Below are 17,728 nucleotides of genomic sequence, written 5' to 3' on the forward strand. Positions count from 1 at the left end.
ATTCATTATATTTTGTCTTTTTCAGGTGTCGTCTATGAAGTCGTTCCCTCGCTGATCAATATCGAGGCTCAACCGAGGAACATCTTCCAATCAGACACCACGATAGTACTTACTCTAGGAAGGGCTCAACCATAAACTCAATCCACGAATGGGATCTGCCTCTCTTGACACTTGTGTAAGGCCTCTACCGTAGTAAATATTAAGTCAAACAGAGAGGGAATTGCGGTGCATTGATGATCTTTCTTGTGTGATTATTAGACCTCGGATTTTGCATATTTTATTCATCAGCATAATCGTGGGCTCATTATTAATTTTTGTTCAATTGATTTCCTTTGACTATATTTGAAAAGCACTTGGCTGGGGGATCGGAGGATCGGAGGTGCTTCGAGTACGAGTCATCAGAATTTTTCTATCTTAATCCTTTAAAAATATGCAAATATGCAAAATCCGGGGTCTAGTGATTATGTGGACTATATATAGTATTTATGTATAAGCCATCAGGGGATCCTCAGCCACACAAAATTATACTCATAGATAATGGACGGATGAGAAAACTATGATGCCATACCGCGTCAGCATTGTGGAAAATATTTGTCCAGAGGGACTCTCAAAATATATCCCAAATCTATCGAGGGGCTAGCCGAAAGCCATGCCTGTGCTGCTTGGACGATGCCTGCTCCCAGTGGATATGGAAGTGGGGTCTGGGGACTGCAGGCTGTAGGGTTTCCAATGCTTAGTTGCGTGCTAATGGCTTCTGCCATTTGTTGATTGTTTGTTGACTTTCAAAGCCTTCTTTTAAGCGGTCAATGCCCAGAAGATGAACCCACTTTTTGGAGTGTCTGATGGAGAGCCATGAAATGCCTTGGAATAAACCTCTAAATATACATATGTATGTACTATCATTCCTAGTTGGAATTATGTATCCCTTTATCTATGGCCGCTTCTAGCATTCCCTTCTGTCATACACAGAAATCGACAAAAATTAATTGTTTTTAAAATAATTATTTAATATTTATTATTTATGTCAAAAAAAGTTGCATTTCTGTTTGTTGTTTTGCTGTTTAGATTAGGAAAACAAATAATTTTACAATTTACACATTAAAAACTTATGAAAAACAAAAAAAAAATAGAGATGGAAAGAAGAATGAATAAAACTCAAATAAAAAATTTGTAATAATTCGAACAAGAAAATCGGTTTTTTTTTTGTTTAAGTTTTAGTATCTAATTTCCCCGTTGCATATTTTTTGAAAATATCTATCCATCAACTTAGATTTTAGGGGGGAGTGTGAAGGGGGGAGGGCTTATATATATAGAAAACTTGGCTGGTTAAGGTCTTTTCTTTTCGTTTACATTTCTATTCGTTCTTGTCTTGTTTTTTTGTGTGTTTTTGTTTTGTTTTTTGTTGTTGCGTTTCGTTTGTTTGTTGTCTTTTATATGATTGTGATTTTGTGGAATTGTTTTCTCGCCTTAATTCAAACATTTATGAGAATCTTTTTACAGTTTAGCTTAGTTTAAAATGTAATAATACACAATAATCGTATCATAGTTTTATAATTATAATTATAATAATAAAAAAAACGTGGTGTAAAAAAAAATGGGATTTTTTGATGGGTAGTATATCTAACAATTTTGTTTATATAAGCACTTCAGTTTCGATACCAACAGAACTCCGATATATATCGGAGATATAAGATAATCGTAGAATTCGATAAAAGCTTAATGGCTAAACGTAGCCTAGACTTAGGCCTAATGATATATGTATATATATATCCGTATGTGTGTATGTGTCCTTAGATCTTATAGCTACATATATCTGATCGGAACGGTATAGAGTGCCAATCGTTCAGTATTTTTCGCTAGTGTAAGGTTTTCTCTGTCTTTTGTTTTTGTTTCTGTTTTGTTAACTGGAAGCGACGACGATGACGTTACGACAAATCAAATGCGCCACAAAACGACGACCCCTTAAGTCCTTTTAGTCTTAGTCTACGTATGCATCTAGATGGTTAAAAGATATCTACATATATGGGTAGATATGTATGGATATATATATATATATATATATGCGATCTAGATCATCCAACGATTTCAACGCGCACTGTACAACAATCATTAAAATATAGAATTTAAATTATTACAAATTATTACTCTCTCTCTCTCTCTGTTTCTGTTTCTGTATCTAGCTCTTGTTCGCTCTCTTTCTATTTTGATCGGCTTCTTTAAATTAAAACTTATTCCCTAAACAGACACTAAAAACCTAAAAATATATAGTTTTTTAGCTTTTCTTTTGTTTATATTTGTAGAACGTAGTCCCAGGGACTCTTTAAGAGTCGCATGCACCACCGTTCGGTCCGTCGTTCCAGCACTCAGCGGCCCTCAGGCGGCATTCAGGCATTCTGGCATTCTGGCAGTCTGTCCGTCCGTCGTCATATGTAGATGGCCTCGGATCCCTTGTTGGCCTGATGGCCACCCGAGATGTACAGATTGTTGGCCGCCGGCGATTGCACGCCCTCGGACCAGTCCGAATTCGAACGCGGCGATGATGAGGACCAGTGTCCGGGCGATTCCGGCGAGGGTGTGGGATAGCTGTCCAGTGTCTGGACGAGATGCTGCGGCGTGTGTCCGCCCGAATGCTGACTGGGCGGCGTTAGGTACTGATAGAAGGCCTGATTGTGCTGCGACGACGGCGATAGCATGTTGGTCGATGGCGATGATCCGGACATTGAACTTTGTATTGAAGGCGGATTCATTTGACCCGAGTGAAATGAGTCTGCGAAATATGGGAATAGAGAGATTATTAATACATTTTTTCTGCATTTTGTGCATTTTCGGCATGCTTTGGGCAGGCGACAACTCTTACCCGGAGATCCACAAAATCCATTCAAGTCCAAACCTGCTGAACCGAACTCCAGGCCTCCAATCTGCTGCTGCTGTTGCTGATGTTGCTGCTGCTGTTGCTGCTGCTGCTGTTGTTGCTGCTGCTGTTGCTGCTGCTGCTGTTGTTGCTGCTGCTGCTGCTGCTGCTGCTGTTGCTGCTGCTGTGGGGATAGCGTCTGCATTATTGCACTGCCCTTGGATGATTGGGGCGGGGCAAGCATAATGCCCATATCGCTGCCGGTGGGCGAGATGATGCCCAAACTAACTGGGGAGCTCTGTGGCCCCTGGCCGCCGCCCAGCAAGCTGTTTAGATTGCTGCCACCGAACTGCTTCTGCTGTGTGGCGTGCCGCATCGCCTGTATGTGCGTCGGGGATGTGGGCAAACTAGGACGTGATTTGGCTGGCGATGGAGAGCCTACAAACAAACAAAAAACAAAAAACGAGAGACAGATGCGATTAGTAAGTGCATTCTGGCATGGAATTGGATGGACTCACCCAGATAGGCGTGCGGCGACTGGGCCAGACTGCTCTGCACCGAGTGCGGCGGCGACTGATTCGAATAGGGGGGACTGAGACCCTGCTCATTGCTGCCGGCACCCGTCAGGCCACCGACGAGGCCGCACATGCCACCAGGCCCGTTGCGGCTGCCGCCGATGATCCCATTGCCGTTGCCGTTCATTCCGAGTCCCTGGCCATTGAGCAGCTCCTGCTGAAAGGGCGAGCCCATCGAGTAGCCATAGTTGTCCAGCTTGATCATGTCCAGGCCATTGCCGGGCGGCAGTGATTGCAGCGACTGGGCGTTCTGTGAAATGTGGGCAAAAACCAATTAGATGCTGCCTCCTGGGCTCCTCCTGGCTCCATCGACTGATGGACACTCACCTTGATGCAATCCTCATAGCTCGGCGGCTGTTTGGCTCCATTGGGGCCGCTGGGCTGTGGCGCGGCCATGGCGTTCGAGTACATCGAATTGGTGTCGTACGGGCTGGGCAGGTTCCCGTTCATTCCGAGGACACCCAGCGGCGAGGAGGCATCCAGCTCCAGCGAGGCCATCACTCCGGCCCCGGCAGCCGATGCCGACAGTAGGGATGTGGGTGGTGGTTGGGGTGGTGCCCCCGCACCCGCACCCGTTACCGCACCGGATCCCGCACCCGTCGTGGATCCACTCATCAGCTGTACGGGATTGAGGCCCGTCCCATTCCCATTCCCATTTCCACTCCCATTCCCATTCCCATTCATGGCCCCCTTTTTTGAGGCCGCATTTGTCTTTTTTGAGCTGGCCTTGCGCCTGAGACTGCCGGCAGCGTCCAGGCCGTTGTCGGGACTGCTTCCCTCGATCAGCTTGGCCTTCTTGGCGGCCTTCTGCTTGGCCGTTTGGCTGCTCTGCTTGCCGGCCCCGTGGGCGCCGTTGCCGGCGCCGCCCGCCGATATAACCGTCGGCTGGGTGATCAGCTGCGGCTGTTGGCCCGGCGGCGGGGAGCCGATCATCGCCTGCGGCGTCATGCTGAGCATCTGCGGCGAGCGGGGCACATGCTCGTCGAGCAGCCGGACAATGTCGTGGTGCAGCCGCTCGCTGGCCACGTCCCGGGGCAGTCTGTCCATGTGGTCGGTGATATCGCGATTGGCGAAGTTGTCCAGCAGGGCCTTGCAGGCCTCGTAGCTGCCCTCGCGGGCGGCCAGGAACAGTGGCGTCTCGTCCTTGTCGTCCTGGGCATCGCGGTTGGCATGGTGCATCAGCAGGATGTTCACCGCCTCCGTATTGTTGACGGCAGCGGCCCAATGGAGGGCCGTCTTGCCCGAATTGTCCGCCGCATTGATGTCCGCATCGGCGGTGATCAGGTCCTCGACCATGCCCTCGATGGCCAGCCGGGCGGCGAGTATCAGGGGCGTGGTGCCGTCATGCATGCGAGCATTCAGATTGGTGGCCCTATTCCGCAGCAGGATCTGGAACACGCCCATGGCATCGGCCGCCACAGCGGCATGCAGTGGCGTCCTGCCCGTATTGTCCTGGCAGTTGGCGTCCGCTCCGGCGTCGAGCAGCCGCTTGGCAGCGTCCGCCCGCGCATACCGGGCGGCCAGATGCAGCGACGTCTCCCCCGTCTTGTCCATGGTGGCGTCCAGCTGGGCGCCCTGGGCCAGCAGATCGGATATCACCTGGGCGGTGCTGTCGTCATTGTTCTCGATATCCTCGCCGCTGTCCAGGCCGCCGCCCCGCACCGCCACGATCATCAGGGGCGTGAGGCCGCAGGGACCGCGCGCGTCCACATCGTGCTTGCCGCCGTCCTGGTGGGCGGGCGGCGTCATGATGGCTCGCACATCGGCCACATCAAGATGGGCCTGCGACCAGACCCTCTGGTCGGCCTCCTCGTACTCGCTGACCATCGTATGGTCGCTGGCATAGCCCCCGTTGTTGCCCAGCCCCACCACAGAGACGGGATCGCTGCACTGGCGCTTCGGCAGCGGCATGTCGCTCTCATCGTCCGACCACTGGCCGCCCGGCTGGCCCACGCCCTGGCTCTGCATCGCCCCCCGTTTGTTCAGGTTGTGCATCTCCTGGCCGCGCGGATCGCGATGATGCCGAGGGCCTTCCCTGGCCGGGGCGCGGAAGCCCTCCGGGAGCCACGTGACCCCATGGGCCCGCTTTCGCTGGGTGCTCAGGACCATACCGAAGAAGGCCAGGGCTATGATCACCAGAATGATGCCCGTGATCACATACTTGACGTTGGCCGGCGGCTCGCCGCCGTCATCGTCGCCGGGACTCTGGACGCCGCGTACACTGTGGATGGGGAAGGCGTTGATCTGATGCTTGGCCGCTGTGGCGGCCAGAAACTCGGCCGCCTCTGCCGCATGCTGGAAGCACTCGGTGCACTTGCGATTGTCGATCTCCAGGTAGATCTGGATGCCCGTCTTGTAGCCCTGCTGCGTGTAGAGGATCTTGTTCTTGCGCGCGAACTCCGTGTCCTCGATCTCGGGCATGCGCACGGTGTCCTTCCAGTTGATGATCATGTCCCGGCCGAGCGAGTCCTTCTTCATGCGCACCGTCGTCCGCAGCATGTGGCTCATGTTGCGCAGAAACTGGGCCTGCAGCGACCGGAACTGTTCGACGTCCATCAGCATCACGACGGACATGGCGCCCTCCGCCAGCTGCGGCGACTGCGTCTTGTTCTCGCAGTCGAGGCCGTCCCAGCTGCACTCGGCATTGTTGCAGTAGTAGTCGCAGACGCCGTCGCCGTAGTGCTTCTGGCAGTAGGCGTCGTACAGGAAGTTGCAGCTCTTCAGCTTGCGCTCGCAGTCGTGGCCGTCGAAGTGGCACGCCACGTTGTTGCACTCCTCGTTGCACTTGCCGTTCTTGAAGACGTTCCAGCACTCGGGCCCGGTGCAGTTCGCCCACGGATTAATGCCCAGCGAGCAGTCGTTGCCGTCGAAGTTGCACGCGTAGCTGTTGCACTCGGCATCGCAGATGCCGTTGCCCTGCTTCTCCTGGCACCCACGCTGGCGGCACATGGCCCGCTGCTGCTCGAGATCGGCGGCGTAGCGATCGAGGCCGCTGCTGGAGCTGCCGGAGCCGCCCCAGCCCGGATAGCTGGCGTCGTACACGTGGCAGCGCTTGCCCTTCCACCGGCTGGGGCAGAGGCAGTCGTAGTCGCCGAGCAGGTTGTCGCAGGCGGCGCCCTGCTGGCACGGATTCGGCTGGCACTCGTCCAGGGTGTCCACCTCGCAGTGCTCGCCGGTGGTGCCGCGCGGGCACTCGCAGCGATACCCGAACCCGTCGTCGTCCACCACACAGTTGCCGACGAGGCAGGGATTCGAGTCGCAGTCCTGGCCGCTCAGCTCGCAGTTCTTGCCGTAGAACCCGTTGTTGCAGATGCAGTGGTGGCCGCTCTGCCGGATGTTGCAGTTGCCGCCGTTCTGGCAGGGACTGTGCGCGCAGAAGTCAACCTTGTGCTCGCAGTGGCGCCCCATGTGCCCCGGCCGGCAGTTGCAGTGGTAGTTGTTCACGAGCTGGACGCAGTCGAGGGTGCCGGCGTTCGAGCAGGGATTGCTGAGGCACTCGTTGATGTCGCCCTCGCAGCGGGCGCCCACGAAGCCGGGCGGACAGACGCACTCGAAGCCGCCGACGCGATCGATGCAGCTGCCGTTGTTGTGGCAGGCGCCGGGCACACAGTCCTCCTGGTTGATCTCACAGATGATGCCCAGCGTGCCGGGCGGACAGCTGCAGCTGAAGTCCTTGACCAGGTCGTGGCAGGTGCCGCCGTTCTGGCAGGGATTCGGGGCACAGTCGTCGATGTTCAGCTCGCAGTTCTGGCCCTGGAAGCCCTGGCGGCAGTTGCACTCGTAGGCGCCGATCAGGTCGCGGCACGTGCCGCCGTTCTGGCACGGCTGGGAGGCGCACTCGTCGATCTCCTGCTGGCAGTAGCTGCCGGCATAGCCCTGCGAGCAGTAGCACACGTGGCTGTTGCCGTGGTCCTTGCAGGTGCCGTTGTTGCACAGCTGCCGCAGGCTGAGCCCCTTCCGGTCGGCGGCGTCCTGGCAGGAGATGGTCTGCACGTCGCACAGCTTGCCCGTCCAGCCGGAGGAGCACTTGCAGCTGAACTGGTGCTTCATCTGGCTGCAGGTGGCCCCGTTCTCGCAGGGCGACTGGCCGCACCAGTCCACATAGTCGCCGCACTGCTTGCCGGTGTACCCGCTGGGGCAGTGGCAGGTGTACTCGTCCCGCTGCTCGTGGCACGTCGCTCCGTTCAGGCAGGGCGAGGAGTCGCACTTGTTCAGCTTGTACTGGCAGTTGGCCCCCGAGAAGCCGGACAGGCAGCTGCAGTTGTAGCCGTTGATGCCGTCGATGCAGCTGCCGCCGTTCAGGCAGGAGCTGTCCGTGCAGTCCTCGTCGTTCGTCTGGCAATTGATGCCGCTGAAGCCCAGCGGACAGGTGCACGTGTAGCTGTTCACGTACTGGCTGCACGTCGCCCCGTTCTGGCAGGGCTGGCTGAGGCACTCGTTGATGTCCGTCTCGCAGTGCTTGCCGTCGAACCCGTCCACGCACAGGCAGCTGTAGTCGCCGATCCCGTCCAGGCAGGTGCCCCCGTTCTGGCACGGGAACGAGGCGCAGTCGTCCGTGTTGATGGCGCAGTCGCGGCCCTCGTAGCCCTTGGTGCAGAGGCACTTGTACGATCCGGGCACGTTCAGGCAGCTGGCCCCGTTCCGGCAGGGCGAGCTGAGGGAGCACTCGTCGATGTCCTCGTCGCAGTAGCGGCCCGTGTAGCCGAGCTTGCAGGTGCACGCGAAGTCCAGGAAGTTGGAGCTGGGCGTGCACTTGGCCTCGTTGCGGCACCGATTGCTGGCGCAGGGGTCCAGCTTGCTCTCGCAGTCGCGGCCCGTGAAGGGCACACGGCAGACGCACTTGTAGCCGTTGACCTTGTCGATGCAGGTGCCGCCGTTGCCGCACGGATTCGTCACACAGTCGTCGATGTTCGTCTCGCACTTCTGGCCGGTGTAGCCGGGCATGCACTGGCAGGCGAAGGCGTTCAGCTTGTCGTAGCAGGTGCCGCCGTGCTGGCACGGATTGCTGCTGCACTCGTCGATGTCCGTCTCGCAGCGCTTGCCGTTGTAGCCCGGCGGGCAGTGGCAGATGTACTCGTTGATGCCGTCCTCGCAGCGAGCGCCGTTCACGCACGGATTCGAGGCGCACTCGTCCACGTCGCTGAGGCAATGGGCGTCGTAGAAGCCCCGCGGACACTCGCACTTGTAGCCGTTCACCTGGTCGATGCAGACGCCGTTGTTCGCGCACGGACTGCTGATGCACTCGTCCACGTTCTTCTCGCAGTGCTGGCCCGTGAAGCCGGGCACACACTGGCAGCTGTACGAGTTGATGCCGTCGATGCAGGTGGCCCCGTTGTTGCACGGATTGCTGTGGCACTCGTTCACATTGATCTCGCAGTTCTTGCCGCTCGTTCCCGGCTGGCAGTGGCAGACGTAGCTGCCGACTCGGTCCTGGCAGTGGCCGTCGAACTGGCAGGGATTCGATTCGCACTCGTTGATCTGCTTCTGGCAGATGTAGCCCGTGTAGCCGGGATCGCAGAGGCACGTGAAGCTGTTGTTGCCGTCGATGCACTTGCCGCGGTGGCACGGATTCGAGTCGCAGTCGTTGATGTTGATCTCGCAGCTGGTGCCCGTGTATCCGGGCGGACACTCGCAGCTGTAGCCGGCTATGGAGTCATGGCAGATGCCCCGATTCCGGCACGGCTGCGACTGGCAGTCGTCGATGTTGATCTGGCAGCGGGCGCCCGTGAAGCCCAGCGCGCAGCTGCACGTAAAGTCGTTGATCTTGTCATGGCAGGTGCCGTCGTTCAGGCAGGGACTCGACTGGCACTCGTCGATATCGATCTCGCACTGGGTGCCCGTGAAGCCCGGCATGCAGACGCACCGGAAGGTCCCCGGATCGTCCAGGCAGCTGCCCTCGTTCTGGCAGGGATGCGACTCGCACTCGTTGATGTTCGTCTCGCAGCGGGGACCCGTGAAGCCCTGCGAACAGTTGCACCGATAGCTGCCGGGCGTGTTCACGCAGATGCCGTTGTGCTCACACGGCGAGCCCTGGTCGCACTCGTCAATGTCCTCCGAACAGTCGACGCCCTTGTAGCCGGTGGCACACGAGCAGGCGTACGAGCCATTGATCGGCGACGTGTCGCAGATGGCGTCCTCGTGGCACGGATTCGAGGTGCAGGCATCGTCCAGGTGGCACAGCAGCCCCGTCTTCCCCTTGGTGCACTGGCAGTAGAAGCTGCCGACGCCATCGATGCAGGTCGCACCGTAAAAGCAGGCCGCCTGCACACAATCGTCGATGTTCTCGCTGCAGTCCGAGCCGGCCCAGCCGTTCACGCAGATGCAGCTGTACGATCCGTGGGTGTTCGTGCAGGTGGCTCCGTTCTGGCACACGGCCGGACGCAGGGCGCACTCGTCCACATCGTCCTCGCAGTAGCGGCCCGTGAAGTTCGGCGGACAGCTGCATCGGTAGTCGTTGATGCCGTCGATGCAGGTCGCACCGTTCTGGCACATGTTCCCCGAGCAATCATCGATGTTCTGGTCGCAGTTCTTCCCCTCGAAGCCTGTCCCAGAAAACAAAGAGAGAAACCAAAATTCGTTAGTGATCGTTTTGCTAATCGTTATCGATCATAAATCGATTGAACCCTTAACTTATACTTTGATTAAATCTAAGGATCCACCTTTTGGTGGCTTTCCATCGAAAATTCTTAAATTTACTTTGTAATCCATAAATAATTTCCCCTCTATCAAAAACCTTACTCTAGATCGATATATAACTGATTATTACAGATATACAAAAATAATGCTTATCATATATAAAATCATATATATAAGATCATCTGCTTATGTATTCCTATAGGACCTTCTCTGTTACTGAATTTATTTGGAGGACACTGTAGTTCTATATTCTACAAAAATAAATTCCATATGTAAAGAAGTTCGACTGTAGCTATTAATCATATATCATACATTTTTGATTGAATTTCCCTTCGTAGTGGATGTGCCTTGAATAAACCATATATTTTATATACCTTTAGTATATTTTTAGTTTCAGTTTCAGATTAAAAAAAGTGATCAGATTTCTGTGCATTTTGGCTTCTGTTTTTCGTTTGCGAATCTGCCGAAGGAAGATTCAATGAATGAAACGGTCACACTGCCACTGCCACTGCTCTCTTTCTCTCTCTCTCTCCGAAGACTGCTCTGTCCATGGAATATTAATAAGAGGGTAAGGCAGAGGCTGCTGGAAATGCACATGCTGCGCGTGTGTGTGTGTGTGTGTGTCCAATGAAGTGCATAAACAGATTTATGGCAACATCATAAAATGCTTCAATAAACGAAAACGTTTAAGGCAACAACAACAAAGAAGCAACAAAAGACGAGGGAATGGAAGAATACAACAGAAAAGGTGGTTGTCAGTGGCGAAGGAGCCGCACAAAGCGCAAAGGCCGCTTAAAAATATCGCCTTGTTGGAGGAATGCTCTGCAGCTGTGTTGCACATGTTTTGTTCCAAACACCACAGACAGAGAGTGAGAGAGAAAGAGAGCCGGCGTGGCTTGCTCTCCCCTTCTCGTTCTCTCTCTCTCTCTTTCTAGAAAAGTTACCTGTACTCGCTCTCTCCCTCCTCCCTACTGCGCATAGCCAGCGGCGGGCAATGTTGAAAACGGAACAACGAAACAACAACGCTGCTGCTGCGCATGCGAAGCGAATGGGCAAACAAAATATAACGTAAAAAACAGAGACCGAGGAAAGGCAGCCGCCGCCGCTGCCGTCGCGCAGAGCCATTCATACATGTGTGTGTGTGTGTGTATGCGCTATATGCTCTGTGTGTGTGTGTGTACAACACGTCTTTAGTTGTTCTTTCCCACGGTCTCATATCTGGCCAGCCCCAACCCGAAGCCGAAGCCACAGCCGCAGCCCGAAGCCCGAAGCCGACGCGAACGAAGCCCGGTCAGCGCTATCTTGAATGCGCGCCAAGCAAAACGAGCGTCGGGCTCTACCCCATTCCACACTACACTACACTCCCTCCCCCTCTCCAACATACAGAGTGAACGCCAGCTACGGACAAGCGACTGTTTACATGCCCTCACCGATCGATTGTCCATCGTGGCATCAATAATGCGAATATGTCGTAAATATATTGATTATTTAATTAAATTAATCCATATTTTGTATTTAATATTTTTTGTGCTGCCAAACATTCGATCGAAATCATAATGCCTCGCTGCGGTGTAGGGTATACACAAATGTTGCTTATGCTGCGCGCGCGCTTCGGCGCGGCTTGCTCTTGCCCTCTCTGTCTGGCATGTGTTCGGTTGCTCTCTCTCTCTCTCTCTCTCGCGCACGCCTGCCCGCTGCCGCTCCACACTCGATCGAGTTTTGGGCTTCGTTCATTGCGCTTTACTTTGCTTTTGGTTTACTTTGCTTGTGCTTGTGTGTTTGTGTTTGTTTCGAGGAATTAAATCGCACTTTATGTGTGATCTCTCTCTCTCTCTCTCTCTCTCTTTGGCTCTCCTTCTCTTGGCTGCTGCTCTTGTTGCAATGGTTTTTTGGGGTAAAAAAAGCTCTCGCTCTCTCTCTATCTCTCTCTCGCTCGCCCACAAGCTTTGTTTTTAATGGTTTTTCTTGCTTGGTCGGTTTTAAGTTGAGTTTTTTTTTTGTTCGTTTTTGTCTTTTAGTATTTTGTATTGGGTCTACAAAAGGAAGGGCCCACAGTCGAGACACACACACACACACACACACACACATATATATATGTATGCATGTAAGAGGGAAAGAGACAGACTGCTGCAACTTGTTGCCTGGAACTTTGGAACCCTGGAACGAACTCACGAAGAGTGGCATTTTAAGTGTCTGTCTCTTGTTCATCTCTCTTTCTTTTTTATTTTTAAATAAACCAAGGCAGGCTCATCAATTCAGGATAGAGGAAGAGAAAGAAAGAGTCAGAGCATAACAACAACAACATCTGCTGTTGCACACACAGACACATGTTTCATATTCGTTTCGCTTTTTTTTCAACAGTAAAAGTCACCCAGTCACTTAGTGACCGCCGCACTTTGAACTCTCCAACACTCGGTTTGCAGATCAGATCATTGGATCAAACCAATATCTATACGAAAACCCCAAAAACAGAGGGCCAATGATACAGATACAGGGTGGAAAGGATTCGGAAATATATGCATGGAGAAAACCACAAAAAATTCCTTAAAATTCTGTTTCAGTTTCTAAAGCCAATGAGAGTCAAGGGCTCGTATTAAATACTTGAAGATTTCCTTTCCTGCAAGGACAGGACACCCATAGAAACGATCGAATTTGAGGCCTCTGAACCTTCCTTTTTTTCTTGTTTCTGTGCGAATTTTTGCTGGTCTCTCTCCAACTTGTTTCCCAGACCTCCCCAACTCGTGGCTCTTCGCTCTGTTTCTTCTTTCTTTATTTTGCATAATGAGTGCAACTTCCCCTCCCCCACAGATGCCAAAGTGCCTCCGCCCCAGTCCCAGTCCCAGTCACAGTCCCAGTCCCATCCCCGGCCACAGCCACAGCCACAGCCTCTATGTGCCCCATTGCGCCGTGATGTCCACAGGGCGCTTCGTGTCGTGTCTGTCTGTCTGTCTGTTGTAATTCGGTTGGGATTGCTCAACATTAGCCAGAAACAACAAGAAACCAGCCGCAAAAAGGCGTTATAACATTTCCCATCGTAATAAATATTGCAAATTTCGGTCACACTTTCACACGATCCCACCACTGATCCGATCCGATCCTATTCTATGCGATCCGATTCGATCCAAACATGAAACCCAGTCCGACCCTGCCCTGCCCTGTGGTGTTCGCGTTTTGTCTCATTAGAATTTTTGATTGGGCGCAATTAAAAGGCCAGACGACACACAGAAGGACGGGGGGACGCAGAGCGGACCAGAGGCGAGTGACAATTCCCAGTGGCTGGTCACACTGTGGCCCCCACGGCTGTTGTTGCTGATGGCTGCTGCAACTGCAAATAATGTCGTGTGCAATTCTCCTCAATTGAAATGAATTAATTGAAAATTGCACACAAAACACACACACACACTCGCGTACACTGGGGGTACTAATGGGTATATGCAATGCGAGCAATTTACATGATGATGATGATGATGAATACAACAAGAAATAACATTGAATGGGCGACAATTGACGACAGAAGAAGGTTGCTCTCTGCTGAATCTGAATCTGAATCTAAAGCTGAAGCTGAAGAGTGTGCGGAAAGGGTGGGGGCAGCAAGAGGGGAAGATACATAGCGATAGGCTCCCTAGCAGGGGGGAGCCACAAAGAAACAATCGAAAAACAAAGAAGGACTTAAATCTCGATAGTTTCTTTCCTTAAGCCCGCACAAGCAAATGAATTGCCACAGCAACAATATACATGCCGTGTACATGAACTTTGAATCGAGCTTCGCTGATAAGGGTTTATGTTTGTACAAAGAAAAGTCTCTTAAGTTGTTAGATCCTGAAAATTCCATAGTCGAAAGAGGCTGCCAGTCTTTGGGGGGCTCCCGCATGCGCTGCCTGCCTGAGTGCATGCCACACTCTTCCCACAAATCAGTGGAATGAATGCTCAAGCACAGTTACGCCCTAAGGAGGTCATGCAACACACAATCAGCGCATTAAGGAGCCACCACAACGGGGCGCTGGAAAGAAGCAGATGAGGCCACGATCTCGGCTCGATGAAATTCGTAATGGGCTGTGGATCGGCCATGGGGGATTGGAATGGCGGAATGGAATGGAATCGAATGGTCTCCTGTGTCTCTGGGATGTAAAAGTTGAAGCAAACTGATGAATGATGCTCTGAGGCTCTGGGTTCTCGGCGTGGGGGGGGGGGGGGAGGCAGAGCCGGGCAGTGGCTGACAAACGAGTTTGAACCTTGTGGCAGCAGCCAGTAGTCGATTTGCCGCGTGGGCGAATGTGGCAGCCACAGCAGCCATAGCATCCACAGCAGCAGCCGAGTCTCTCTCGCTCTCTCTCTCTGGCTCTCTGTTTGGCTCGTGGCTAGTCATGAGTCATGGACGGCGAGAACTGTTCTCATCGGAACTCACTGAAAGAAGTCTCAGCTGAGAACTTGTGGCCTCGGGTCTCTGCCAGCAATCGGAAACCATTATAAGCTTGGCTTGGACTCGCGACTGCCATCAAGATTTGCATTTGGAATTGGCTGAGACAGCGATTGGCATTCCAAGACATCAACGCATCATCACCATTCATTCTTAGAAACTAATCTATAACTTATAGGAGATATATGTGTGGTACTTATGGGCCGATAAACACTCACCTGTGGTACATTTGCAGTCGTAGGACAGGCCATTCGATCGACAATTGCCGCCGTTCTGGCAGGGCGATGGATTGCAGGGCTTGTACTTCTCGTCGCAGTCCTTGCCCTTGTACCCCGTGGGACACACGCAGCTGTAAAAGTAAGAGAGAGAGAGAGAGAGAGAGAGAGATATAGAGATAGAACAATTAAATGTGGGGTTAAGAGTGCAACCGCCAGGAGGAATGGAACTTCCGTTTGCAGTACTATACGGATATCTGGATTTGGATTCGGATTTGGTATCCCGATCGGACAGACAGAGAGAGGGGTTATCTGTCGTTTGTGTGTGTATGCCACTGCCACAAGCGAGAGAGAGAGAGAGAGAGGGAGAGGGAGGAGTTCCTTAACCGGTTCTGGGAAAACCCAAACCTCTCTGTCTCTCTCTCTCCGACTCCGACTCCGATTCCGAGTGGAACTCTCTTTTTTTATGGCCAGTTCTGTTGTTGTTTCTTACTTTGATTTTGTACAACAATTTTGATGCCACTTCCACTGGCTGCCTGCCTGCCTGCCACTTCTTTGTTCTTTATTCTTAATGTGATTTAAACTTAATTTGTTTGTGGCATGTAAGCCCAGCTCCAGCCCCGACTCCAACTCCAGCTCCAACTCCAATTCCAATTCCAACTCCAATTCCGGAGTGCAATGAGATTCTTGAGAAATGTTTTGTTGAGCCCGGAAAAACGGGTTTCGGCTCTGGGGTTTCTTTTTCGGGCACCTTCTACGTGGTGGCACCTTAAAAGGCCAAAGACAACGACCATGTCTGGGGCCACGCCCCGTCGCAGCACTAATTAAGACCATTAAAGAGCATTTAATTAAATTAAACAATTAAAAGAGAGCCACAACATAAGAGGCTGCCCAAAAATAATCGAACATCGTGAATACAATTCTTTGGGGAGCCCAGAACCCATCATCTACTCCCCATAGGGGATTTTTACTAAGTAAATTACATTAAAAAAAAAAACCAAAAACGATTAAAAAATAAAAATACATATGCACCTAAAATCTGAGAAAAAAACACTGAGAATCGTATAGTTACTCCCAAGAGTGGCAATTGTAAATAGAAAGTGATTTTAGCTACATTTTACCATTTATATGAAAATATTTCATTTAAAAAATGTACACAAAAGTTAATGGAAATATATTTAATATTTAATGGAAATATATTTGATATATAATTCAAATATATTTCAAAATTAAAATCAATATTTGTATATTTCGATAAAATATTTCCCAAAAATTTAATAAACTTTATTTAATTTAAAGTGTTTTATATTGAAATATATAAAAAATACTTTTCAAAAGATTTAAAAATCTTAACCTTTTTTGCATTCAAAAACCGATTATTTAATTTCCTTTTACTATGCCATTTTTTCTTCGAGTGTACATACATGTGTGGGTTATATTCGGTGGTCAAAAATGATGGATATTTGATTGACATGTGAACGAACACCCAGCAGCCGACTAGCCCAAGGGCCAATATCTCTCTCAGGGAGAGGCTGGGAGCAGGAGAGCTGGGCTCCTTCCTCTGTGGGGATCTTTGGATACGCCTCAATGAATCATGTATACACATCAATAGATTTACCTTTGACCGACTCTGAATTATTCATGGCTCTGGGCTACCCGAAAATTACGCAAAAAAAAGCGACATTCAATTGGCCACAGCCATGAATATCGAATATCGAATATCGAATACCAAATACCTTAATTATTCTCGTTTGTGTTCATCGTTTGTTTCCATTCATAAATAAACCACCGACTGACAGATGACAAATAAAATCGTTGTCATTTCGGGGGGTAGGGGGTGAGGGCGAGACACTAAGCCATGACTAAGAGACAGAGAATATTTAGCATGGAAACATCATAAAAATCTCAAATCGAATGGTTAGTTTATGCAAATCGGTAGCAGGAGAGGGAGGGCCATTCAACGGTGGCAGAAGATCATTAGGCATCCTCGATGAAACGAGAGGGGGAGGGGGAGGGGGAGGGCAATGGCTCCCCCCCTTCAATTGCAATTTATTCGTTTACGAAATGCTCTCCCTTTTACACCTGACATTATGCTAATTGCAACAAACAGCAAACAAACAGCAAACACATGTTCACATCGCACTTTTCGGCCCGAATTGGTTTCTCTTTTTTAGTGGAGATGTAACCCCCTATCCCCTGCCCCAGATAGACCCCTGCTCGGATAATTTGTGTGTTTCAAATTAAAAATGTAAATGAGAAAATCATTTAAACAACCAGTTCCACAACAAAAGATCGCCGGATACTTTGAGATCTTTTGTCTGATTTATTTTCTAAAGGCAGGTCGCTCGATCGCTCGATCGGTCGTCTGTTTTGTGTATTTTAATTAGAGTGGAAATTGGCGGGCAATTTGTTGTTGCCTAAACGACAAAATCAATAATCAATAAACTATGCAAATCGTTCGACAGTCTTTGAATGCGATTTTATAAGTTATTAGTTTTAAATTGCCATTAATTAAAGGAAGTCCAAAGGGAAATGCAAATGAGAGAATTCGTTTGCTTAGAATCAGACGTGTCCGATCTTTTGTCGAACAAAGCAAACAATTTGCACTTGTCGCCGTCATTTGAGTTATCACAGGCTTCGCCACCGCCATTCGATTGGCTATGGATCAGTCCGGCGGAACTAGCCGCCGGCAGTCCAACCCGGAAAGCGCATGGATCCACCACAAGAATATTTGGAAGCGGTCCCAGGGCCAAAGGTAGAATCTCTGTCTTTTCACTCGTTCTGCTAAATAAATTTTCCCCTTTCTTCCTTCCCACCCTCGGAGCGCACTTAAACCTCCGCAACGATTCTGCTCCTTGGAGCGTACTTAAACCTCCGCAACGATTCTTCTTCTCGGAGCGTAATTAAACCTCCGCAACGATCCTTCTCCTCGGAGCGTACTTCAAACTCCGCAACGATCCTTCTCTTCGGAGCGTATTTAAACCTCCGCAACGATCCTTCTCCTCGGAGCATACTTAAACCTCCGCAACGATTC

The 17,728-nt window shown here is 51.1% G+C and overlaps 1 protein-coding gene across 1 annotated transcript in view; it reads right to left on the reverse strand.

Moving 5' to 3' along the window:
* Positions 1–1,078: 1,078 nt before the first annotated feature.
* The window catches only part of N (neurogenic locus Notch protein), a 40,828-nt gene continuing 24,178 nt past the window's right edge, over positions 1,079–17,728 (reverse strand). Inside the window, exons 5-9 of the mRNA XM_002133952.3 lie at positions 14,698–14,828; positions 3,754–9,968; positions 3,370–3,676; positions 2,858–3,289; positions 1,079–2,767 (exon numbers count right to left, since the gene is read on the reverse strand). Coding sequence (XP_002133988.2) covers positions 2,424–2,767; positions 2,858–3,289; positions 3,370–3,676; positions 3,754–9,968; positions 14,698–14,828 — 7,429 coding nt within the window. The 3' untranslated portion in view covers positions 1,079–2,423. The remainder of the gene's footprint in view (positions 2,768–2,857; positions 3,290–3,369; positions 3,677–3,753; positions 9,969–14,697; positions 14,829–17,728) is intronic.

Source organism: Drosophila pseudoobscura, chromosome X, assembly GCF_009870125.1.
Source record: "Drosophila pseudoobscura strain MV-25-SWS-2005 chromosome X, UCI_Dpse_MV25, whole genome shotgun sequence".
NCBI lineage: Eukaryota > Metazoa > Arthropoda > Insecta > Diptera > Drosophilidae > Drosophila > Drosophila pseudoobscura.